Genomic DNA, 11,486 nt, shown 5'->3' with positions numbered 1-11,486 from the left:
TATGATAGGCTTGAGTGGAAATTTATAAAGGAGGTCATGAGGAGGATGGGCTTTGGGGAAAGGTGGATTGGATGGGTAATGGAGTGCATCTCCTCGGCTAGCTTGAATTTGGTAGTGGCAGGAAGAAAGGTTGCAGACTTGGGCATGTCAAGGGGTATTAGGCAAGGTGACCCTTTATCCCCTTACTTGTTTATCATTGCAGCTGATGTGTTGTCAAAGATGATTCAGTGGCATGTGGATTACAATAGGTTAAGGGGAATCAGACTAGCTAGAAGATGTCCAATTTTGTCACATTGCTTCTTTGCAGATGATGCTCTCTTTTTCATCAATGCAAGGCGGCATAATTGTAGAGTCTTGAAGAGGATTATTGATTGCTATTGCAGTGCTTCTGGTCAGGCTGTGAACTTTGATAAGTCATGCGTTTTCTTTTCAAAGAATGCAAGTACTGTGGCTAAGGCAACAATGTTTGAAGTTTTGGGGATTAGGGACACTGATAACCCAGGCAAATATCTGGGTATGCCGATGATTTGGGGAATGGCAAAATTAGATGCTTTAGCCTTTGTTAAGTGCAAAATGGGGATGAAACTACAGGGATGGAAGCAAAAGCTCCTTACTTTTTCAGGTAGGGAGGTCTTGGTTAAAGCTGTTGCAAATGCCATCCCTATCTTTCCAATGTCATGCTTTAAGTTCCCTAAGAAGGTTTGTACAGAGCTAAACAGTATGGTGTCAAAGTTCTGGTGGGGACAGAAAGGGAGTGAGAGGCGTATACATTGGAAGGCTTGGCAATCTCTGAGTAGCTCTAAAGGGGAAGGAGGTATGGGCTTTAGAGATCTTGAATTATTCAACAAGACCCTTTTGGCTAAGACAGCCTGGAGAATTATTCAAGATCCAGAGGCTCTTTGGTGTAGGATATTGAAGGGTCTTTATTTTCCTAAGGACGATTTTCTGCACGCGAAGAGAGGTAGCAAGGCCTCTTGGGGGTGGATTAGCATTTTAGAAGGAAGAGAATTGCTAATAAATGATTTGTGTTGGAAAGTAGGAAACAGTGAGAAGATCAAGATCTTTACTGATAAATGGTTGCCTGCTTGTGATGACTTTAAGTTGAAAAGCAGAAATTTGAGCGAAGAAATGAAGGAATTATATGTTAAAGATTTGATCAGAAATGGTGAGTGGAGTTTAGAGGATGGAAATGGATGGTTAGACGAGGATGACAGGGAGAAGATTAGTAAAGTGTGGCTCCCTCTGATTCAATCTGCTGACAAAATTGTTTGGTTAAAGAGCAGAGATGGAGAGTATGCGGTTAAGCTCAGATATAAGGTAGCTTGGGAGAAGGAGAGAAGAAAGGATCAAGCTAGTCCCAGTAGCTCTTTTCGGCCTTCTAAGCTATTTTGGGATGGAATATAGAGGATTAGAGTCCCTCCAAAGGTTAATAATTTCCTGTGGAGGGTAGTAAATGGGGCTTTGGCAACAAAGGATGCTCTGTTCAAGAGGAAGTGTGCTAATAATCCGATTTGTGAGATTTGCAAGGTAGAGGCAGAAACAGTGGAGCATTTGCTGTTCCTTTGTCCTTGGGCATCTCAGTGTTGGTTTGGATCTCCTCTTTCGCTGAGATTCGATAGATATAAGGTGGGAAGGTTTGACAAGTGGCTGGAGGAGTGGATGATGTTGAAGGAAGGTCCTGATGACTTTGCTCTAGCTCTTTTCGCTTGCATATGCTGGGGAATTTGGAACTCCAGGTGTAAATTCTTGTATGAACACATTGACGAAGATGGCTTTTTCTGTGTTACTGGTGCTATGAGGTTAGTGAGGGACTACTAGGATGCAGGTGAAAGAAGGGGTCGAATCTCTATGGTAAATCACAGGCTTGATCGGAAGCTGAAGTGGGAGAGACCTGAGTGGGGAGATGTGAAGGTAAATGTAGATGCTGCTTTCTGTAAAAACTCTATGAAGGCAGCGATTGGGGTAGTGGGTAGAGACTAGGAAGGAAGGTTTTTGGGAGGAATAGGCAAGTTGATTGATGCTGGGTCAACATTCCAAGCTGAGTGCTGTGCTATGCTTGAGGCACTTAATTGTCGTGATCTATGGGGTGGTAATAAGGTGACTGTGGAAACAGATTGTCAAGGTCTTTATGACAGACTAAAGAAAGCAAAGGTGGATGGCTGTGAATGGGGTAGTGTAGATATCGTGCAAAAGTGCTTGCTTATTTTGAAGTCGGAAGAGTGTAGATATTGGGATATTTCTCTTGTTGCTTGGACGGGCAATAAAGCTGCAGACTGTGTGGCAGCTGAAGTTATGAGGGGACTGGTACCACAAGGATGGCTATTCAGGCCACCACCCTCTCTGAATTTTTTGATGTTACAGGACATTGAGATTTTACAGGCCGAAGTACACAATAGGACTGGCATAGGCTGATTCTTTTATTGATGAGTATAGTTCTCTCTTTTTACTACGTTTTTGCTTGGACGCCTTGGTCCTTTTCAGTTTCGTTACTGTTTCTCTTTTTGGTTTCTTGATTAGTGGATGTACTCTCTTTCGTCTTTTAATAGAAGTATTATTCAGTGCTAAAAAAAACAAATGTCTTTTTAAATTGGTTAAAAATGACTTTTTTTTTAATAACGGTTCTACCTATTACAGTATTACCCCAATTCTCAAGAAACTAGCGTATAAAATTAAAAAAAATACAAATTTTATTTGCGAAAATACCAATGCAAAAGGAGCATGAAAGAGAAGTGACATTTTGCAACAATGTAGAATGTATATGTGGATGCGCCATTGAAAATATCACATGTTCGATGTTTGAGATTAGCTTGGAACCAAGAATTTGTTATTCTAGTCAAATGCATTACAATTTTTTCTTTTCGAGAAACACCACCATTGCTAGTATTGTGTGTTCCATTTTATTGGCTTATGAGCTCTTATGTCATTACTCCTTACTCGAAGCCTCCACTTTATATTCATTGTGTTGAAAAATGTTTTTTTTTTTTTTTGCGCTTTCTAACATCTCTCTTTGTTGTCTCATCCAACATTAAAATATTTTCTTTTAGATGAACACGACCATTGGAGTACCGTGTGCGCCACTTTATTGGATTATCAACTCTTATGTCATGACTCCTTACTCGAAGCCTCCACTTTATATTCATTGTGTTGACACTACAAAAAAACATGCTACTAGTAATAGAATTAGTCATGGATTAGTGACAGAATTTTAATTTCATCGCTAATTAACCACGGATTAACAACAGAATTTTCCGTCGCTAATTATTAACAAAAATTTCTGTCACAAATTAGCAAGGAAAAATTCTGTCACTAATGCTAACCCAATTTTAAAAAAATTAAAAATTAAAATGTCACGTGACCTCTGCCTATCACATGTGCTATCACGTCACATGTCACCTCTGCTTGTCATATGTTGCCACCACATAATTCCCTCATCAAAGTGACTTTTCCATGGCTCGAACCTAGAACCTCATTTGTGAGGGCGTGTGGCTTTATCAATTGAGCTGTAATGAACCTATTGATTTATTATGTAAAATTGAATATATATATATATAATATTTTTTTACACAAACAATTATATACAAATATATGTTATTAAAAACTAAAAATAAACTATATAATAATTTTAATCATAAATATTTTAATCACAAAATATTTTTTAAATATTTTTTTACTATTTATTTTATAATGTTTTATTTTTAAAAAATATTTTCAATATAATTTTAATTCCTAATGACACTATTTTTTAATTTTAAATCATAAATAAGTTTTTTATAAATATTTTTTTAAATTTATTTTTTAATTAACATTGATAAGATATACAATTTAATTATATACGTATTATATTACATTATATTATATTATCTATATGTCTTTTATATATTTAACAAAAACCATTTATAGTTAGTCAAAAAATCTTGTTATTCAAAAAATAACTACTATAATAAAATCTAGTAAATTATTCTATATAAAAAATTAAATGATTTGAATAGATTATGATAAACAATATTCTCCTACTTGCATATATATCTTATATAATTTGTTTTCTTAAAATTTTTTGTATATACCATTTGTTTTTGTATTGAAGACCAAAATCAATATATATCATGAGTATTAATTATTTCATGATTAAATTTTATTGTTTAATGATTGAGCTTCAAAATTTACTTCAATATTAGTTTGTGTTCATATAAATTCACTTTTCAGTTTTGAATTTCTATAATATATTATATCTTTCAATGTATTATATATATGATAAAATTATTTCTTTCTATTTGTATAAGAAAGTTATTAATATTCTTATTATATTTTTTAATTATTATTAATAATCAAGAGGAATTTATTTTAACAAAATATAAACAAGTTTTCTAAGAAATTGTTTTCCTATTTTCAATATATATCTAATGATGATATGAATGATGACGATATCTTCATTAACACCAATTCCACAAATATATCAATTTATTTTATAATTAAAAATATTTTTAAATCATTATATTCTTAATTTTTATTATATAAATTGTTGTAAGATTATAATCTAAAATAATAAAATTTAAAATTAGTGACAGATTAGCGACGAAATTGCGACGGAATACAATTAGTGATGGAATTAGTAACAGAAACTTCTATGACAAACAATTTAGCAACAAAAATTTCTAACGGAAAAAATTCCATCACTAAATATTTATTGATGGATTTTTCAATAGATTAGAGATGAAATTTAGTGAGAGATAGAAATTCTGTTACTAATCCGACGGAATAGTTTTCGGTTACTAATTCTGTTAGTAATAACCTGTTTTTTTTGTAGTGTGACAAATATTTTTTTTGCGCTTTCTAACATCTCCCTTTGTTGTCTCATCCAACATTATATGAAACAATATTTGGGCTCAAACCCCTGCTCTCCACCGTCTCCAACATTTCAACAGCCTCCTGTAGCTTTCCCAATTTACAATAAGCACACATGACCATATTGACTGTATAAACATTTGGTGAAATGCGATTACGAAGCATTGCATTATAGAAGGACAAAACTATAAATTGCATAGAGCTTAAATATGCATTGCATGACTCAGCAGTAGGGAAAAACCCATACTCCATCCGGCAAAAAGTGTCAGTTGCATTTCTGCACTTCTTCATATGAGCAAAAGTCTTGAAAAGAGAGTCAAAAGCCCTAGGTGAAGAATCACATGTACGGTAGGAATACAGTAATGCTTGAAATAGTTTAGAAGGCAAATCTAAAGACGTCTGAAGCAAGAATATTGCGCAAAATGGATTCAGCAGATTTAAAGTTGTGATTTTTGGTGAGAATATGGACAAGTATGGAATAGGTTTCAAGGGTAAGCGAGTCAGACTTATGACTTTTAACCCAATTGAAAAACTCAAGTGAGAGTACATGGTCTCTTTGAATTTTTAGCAGAACATGCTTAACCCTGAAACCTGTTAGACCAGATGATAATAAGTTTAGTTTGGCCCCGTCTGAGTGAATTAGGTGGCTGTGAGCTACATTTACAAAATCAAGATCCTGTCCTTTGGGTTCAGGTATTGTTCGATGAGGGATAGGGAATGGGCTTGAAACTCTTATATTCGGTTTATGAGGAATTGAAGATTCAATGGAAACGCGATTGCCAGCTGATGGATCAATTAAAGCTGAAAATTGACGAAATGAAATCTTTTTCATTGCTTTCTAGATTGTGTATTTCCCCAACGGACGATAAAAGAGATTTGTTCTAACAAAATCAATGTTGCTCACGAAAATTTTCCTCCAATGTAGCAAACAGAGGAAGGGAAGATAAAGTTCAGATAAATTGATGTGCTCAAGCATTCTCCAGGAGAAAAAGTGACACACATACTCAACGATGAACCTTAGTCAATTACCAAAGAATGGTTCCCAACGCGCTTCCTCTGAAACAGAACTTATTATGAAGAAAATCCTCAGCAGCGTGGAATTGAAAAAGAAAAGGTCCTCTGCAACTTGTGTAAAGAATCTAACTCCATCTGGAATCAATTTTTGGTGGTGTGGTATGTAGAGGCATGGCAGAGACCTTCATGGATACTAATTTACTCGTTGAAGAAAGGGAGAGCCCTAACATTAAACAAATTATATTCAATTGACATCAAAACACAGCAAATAAGATTCAGCAGACTATGATGGACGAACCATGAAAGAATACCACGGCAAACAAAGCAGAAACAAATGACTCAGTTTTCGAAAACCAAATAAAAAGAACCGACAAATTCGAGTTTTTGAGAATGAGGACAGGATCACAGACTAGTTCTGGGTTGGGCATTTCAAATTTCAGCTCTGCGGTCGACAAAAGAAAAATACGGTGGAGAAGAGAGAAACACGAAAAAGCTAGGCACCTGATCAACAGAAGAGAGAAGTAAGATGCCAACACTTCAACACTGAAGCTGCTCGACTTCCGCCGTAGGAGGCTAAGCCCAAAATTCTTCCAGCTGCTAGGGGCGGCGCCGTCGAAGGAGTGTGACGCAAGTGCCAAGGCCCAAGGGTTTAAGCATCGGCATTTGCCGTCCACGCGCGGTCACGGTTCATTAATTAAAAACGGAAAATTTCTGAAAGTCCAATTTTAATATCTACGTTACAAGTTAAATTAAAAAAAACTTACAACCTAATTTTTTACACAAATTTTTTCGGAAAACCTATTATTCATATTCAAACTTTACCTGAAACTTATCTTTATTTTTTTCCTGATAAAAACAATTGTATTGACTATTGATCCATGCTCATGGTTTGCATGACTCTGATTTAAATCCTATATAAATACATGAATAAAAATTGTTGAGTAAAAATAACATGGAAAAATGACATTTTAATTCTCCTATTTTTAATTTTTACCAATTTCAATATTGGTCCATGAATTTTTCTTTTCCCATCACAGATTCACTACATTTGGTTAAAATGTTAATTTTACGTGGAGTTGAAAATCAGATCAACCGATTATGAGGTAAGATTAGAACCAATAATATGGCTGTTCAGTTATTAACCCAGTTAACCTCTAAAAAAAAGAGTTAAATTAGTAAAATTGTACTAGTAATTGTAATCTACTTAACCTAATATATTTTAAAAACTTTAAATCTTTTGATTATCCTTCCAAATTTAACCACAAACTTCTCTTCTCTCTCTTTTTTTTGTCAATATTCAAACTTCTTACATTGTAAACAAAATTTGTCTTTGGGTTCAGTCCAATATCATGACCCAACCGCCTTTGAGTTATGCGCAAATCTGATAGGCTTAGGTTTTGGGGGCCCAAAAAATCCACTCCTCTCATTTTAAATGTTAAAGATAGTTAGGAATTTAGTTTTAATCTTAAATGTAAGATTTAATTCGTTTTATCTTTTATATTTATTGAATCTTTTAAACTAATTTATTCAGCTTATAAAGTGATATATAATATGACATGACACATAGGGCTATTTTAAGAAGGTTGTGTTAAACTTTTTTAAAGAATTAAAGAATTTATTTAGCTTATTTAATTTATCTAGATTAATTGAATAAATCTTATATTATGGATATGAAAAATAATTAATTATACTTATAAGAATGAAGGTAGACTTGTCAATGAAAATATGCTCTATGCTTCATGCCGGACCATTGTAACAGATCCAGGTGCAGTGGGTTCAGATCCAATGAAAGGGAAGGCCCAATGTCAAACAAAGAGCCCATTGCGGTCAGAAGGAGCACTCGTGCCAGGAAGAAGACCTGGAAGGTTCGCGATATGGAGGGAACGCATGATAAATAGGGATAGAAACGGTTAGGGAGGGTGTGGATGATTTTGGTTGTATTCTTTCCTCTCTCCGGTCCTTCTCTCTCTTTTCTATTATTTTGTCTTGACAGTTTGTAATTTCTGTTACTCTCATTTCATTTATGCATTTTCATCACTAAATAGCTCTGTAGCATCTGCGTTATTTGAGCATTATCAACATATTACGAGTCTTATTCAACACTTTGTTCCATTCATTTTCTGCAACTACGCTAACGTTACAAATTGGTGCTTTGATTGAGAGGGCATCAGATCATGGCAGACAACACTTGGATGAAGGAATTGCAGGCAGACATGCAGAAGGCTAATGAGTTCATTGACGACGCTAAGGGCCGATTTGACTAGATCGACTGCCGATTTGATCAGTTGGAGGGTCTGATGCAATCCATGGAGAACATGAAAAAGAGGGTTGAACAGTTACCTTCGTCGAGCTCAAAGGATAGCATATCACAACCTAATAGTCCGGTGGTGCAATCGGGCAGCTATGTGGCTACTACGGGTAAAGTGATTAAGATGGATTTCCCGAGATTTGACGGTACCGATGCATTGGATTGGATCTACAGAGCTGAGCAATACTTCAAATATTATGAGGTGGGGGATCCGCAGAGGCTGGTCATTGCTTCAGTACACATGGTGGGCGATGTCCTTCCATGGTTTCAGATGATGGAAAAAGCCGGGCGTATTACCAACTGGTATATTTTGACAAAGGCAGTCAAAAGCCAATATGGGCCGTCTCAATTTGATTGTGCCCGAGCTCAACTTTTTAAACTGACACAAATGGGATTAGGCAGAAGAATCGAAGAATATAACCAGAAATTCTTATCCCTCGCAAACCGAAGGGAGGACGTCCCGGAGTCAGCATTAATAGACTGTTACATTGGTGGACTTAAACATGAGCTAAAAAGGGACGTACTGATTCAACGTCCTGCTACATTACTCAGTGCTATGGCTCTTGCACGACTATTCTCGGGACCCACGACACCAAGGGCGACATCGGTGAGACCTTCCGTAGCAGGGGTTGGACAGAGCAAAGTGATAGTACCATATACAGGAAATGTAACGAATACTGCAGCTACCTATTCGAGCGGGGGAAAAGCAAACCTTCCTCCTTTACTGCCCACCCTCCCTAACTATTTTTATCCCTATTTATCATGCGTTCCCTCCATATTGCAAACCTTCCAGGTCTTTTTCCTGGCACGAGTGCTCCTTCTGACCGCAATGGGCTCTTCATTTGACATTGGGCCTTCCCTTTCATTGGATCTTGAACCCACATTGTGGCTCTGTTTTCTACTCTAAACTTGACCTCCGTTCAGGATACCACCAAATTTTGATGAGGAGTACAGATCGGGGGAAAACTGCTTTTCGGGCTCATATGGGTTTGTATGAATGGCTTGTTATGCCATTTGGCTTGACAAACACACCAACAACCTTCCAAGCTTTGATGAACACTATATTTCAATTGTTCCTGTGCCGATTTGTTCTGATTTTTTTGTGATGATATTCTCATTTATAGTTCATCATGGAAAGCACACCTACAGCATCTAGAGCAAGTGTTGACTGTGTTGACAGAACATCGCTTGTTCACGAAGCGGTCGAAGTGTTCCTTTGGCCGGAGGCGAATAGAGTACTTGGGGCATGTAGTTTCGGCAATGGGAATTGAGATGGACCCAGATAAAATTCAAGCGGTGCAAGACTGGCCTGTGCCCACTACTGTCTCTAAACTGAAGGGATTCCTGGGTTTAAGCGGATATTACAGGTGCTTCATTAAGAATTATGCACAACGGGCTGGCCCACTTACAAAGCTACTTTGTAAAGACGCATTTGACTGGACTCAAGAGGCTCAAGACGCGTTTCTCGGGTTAAAGGAGGCAATTACTCAGGCACCGGTATTGGCTTTGCCCAATTTTACTAAGCCATTTATCTTAGAAACGGATGCATCAGGTTGCGGAATAGGTGCAGTATTGAGCCAAGATAATCATCCAATTGCATTTTTTTCCCGAAGAAACTGTCTTCAAGGATGCAGTCGCAGTTAGTCTATGCTCGTGAACTTTATGCCATTACAGAGGCTGTGGCCAAGTTCTGGCATTACTTGTTTGGGCATCCGTTTATTATCCGCACTGATTATGCCAGTTCACACCACCTCACAGACCAGAAAATTCAAACACCAGAGCAAGAAGCTTGTCTGCCGAAGCTTTTGGGTTATCGTTTTTCTATTGAGTACAAGCCTGGAAAACATAACCAAGCTACCGACGCATTGTCTCGTGCGACCCACATGGCTCTTTCTGCCATCACTAATACTTTCATGGACACGGTTTACAACGCGGTTCATTCTTCCTCCTTTATTACCCAACTGAAGCAACAACTGGAATAGGGTCTTACCGTTGACCCTCATTTTAATGTACGTCAAGGTGATTTGTACTGGCATGCTCGTTTAGTCATTCCCCCTGATGATGCTATTCTCATCCATAAGATTTTGGAAGAGTTCCATTCCTCTGTATTGGGAGGACATTCTGGTTACCTGAGGACCTTCCAGCGCATTGGTCGCTTATTTTATTGGTCTAAAATACGTCAGGACATCCACACTTTTGTCCATAATTGTGTCATTTGTCAACAGGCTAAACTCTCATAATTACACCCTGCTGGTCTTCTCAGCCCTCTTCCTATACCGGAGCATATTTGGGAGGATATTGCCATGGATTTTATAGTGGGTCTACTGGTAGTTCGAGGACAAGGCAATATTCTCGTGGTGGTGGATCGTCTCTCTAAATACGGTCATTTCATGGCATTATCACCACATTTTTCTAGCTCACAGGTTGCAGAGGTGTTTTTACACCACATGGTCAAGCTACACGGCTTACCTCGTACCATAGTATTAGATCACGATCGTGTGTTTACAAGTGCTTTTTGGCGCCATTTGATGAAATTTCAGGGTACGCAATTGAATTATACCACGGCCTACCATCCTCAATCGAACGGTCAGTCGAAGGCCCTCAACAAATGCCTCAAAATGTATCTATGTTGCTTCGTACATGACTATCCGCGCAAGTGGTTAACCCTTCTCCCCTGGGCAGAACTATGGGACAATAATTCATTTCATCATTCTACGGGCATGACACCATTCAAAATCATTTATGGTCGTGACCCGCCCCCTTTGATTTGACACTCTTCTATAGAGGATACACCAACAGATATACATTTGCAGTTGGAGTTGCGTGATGAGGTCCTTCAAATACTCAAGCGAAATATTCAACATGCGCAGGCTCGAATGAAATGTTACGCTGACACCAAGCGTTCTGATCTGGAATTTAATGTTGCTAATTGGGTCCTAGTGAAGCTGCAACCATACCGCCAGCATTCTGTACAACTCCGGCGATTCCAGAAACTCGCACTGGTTTATTTTGGTCCTTTTCAAGTTCTTGAACGGGTAGGAAAGGTTGCTTATCGTTTAGCTCTGCCCGACCACGCACAAATCCACCCAGTCTTCCATGTCTCATTACTAAAAAAATTTCATGGAACTGAGCCCAAAGAGTCCTATCTTCCATTGCCGCTGCAGACTTTACTGGAACGACCACTTTCGCAACCTCTTCAAGTTTTGGGTACTCGCCTCTTGACACGTGGTCAACACCAAATTCCACAACTGCTCGTTTAGTGGGATGGGGCTATTGATCCATCCTGGGAAGATCGTGATAGTATTGTCGCTCTGTACCCATC

The 11,486-nt window shown here is 37.7% G+C and overlaps 1 protein-coding gene across 1 annotated transcript; it reads right to left on the bottom strand.

Moving 5' to 3' along the window:
• Window positions 1-4,851: 4,851 nt before the first annotated feature.
• On the bottom strand, window positions 4,852-5,674 carry LOC114752836 (pentatricopeptide repeat-containing protein At4g26680, mitochondrial-like). The gene is made up of 2 exons (XM_028941538.1): window positions 5,390-5,674; window positions 4,852-5,241 (listed from the first exon to the last, which is right to left on the bottom strand). The coding sequence occupies exons 1-2, from the start codon at window positions 5,672-5,674 to the stop codon at window positions 4,852-4,854; spliced, it is 675 nt and encodes a 224-aa protein (XP_028797371.1).
• Window positions 5,675-11,486: the final 5,812 nt, after the last annotated feature.

Source organism: Neltuma alba, unplaced genomic scaffold (assembly GCF_004799145.2).
Source record: "Neltuma alba isolate B1F8T4 unplaced genomic scaffold, ASM479914v2 tig00007577_pilon, whole genome shotgun sequence".
Classification (NCBI taxonomy): Eukaryota; Viridiplantae; Streptophyta; class Magnoliopsida; order Fabales; family Fabaceae; genus Neltuma; species Neltuma alba.
This window is presented reverse-complemented; position numbering and strand designations above follow the sequence as displayed.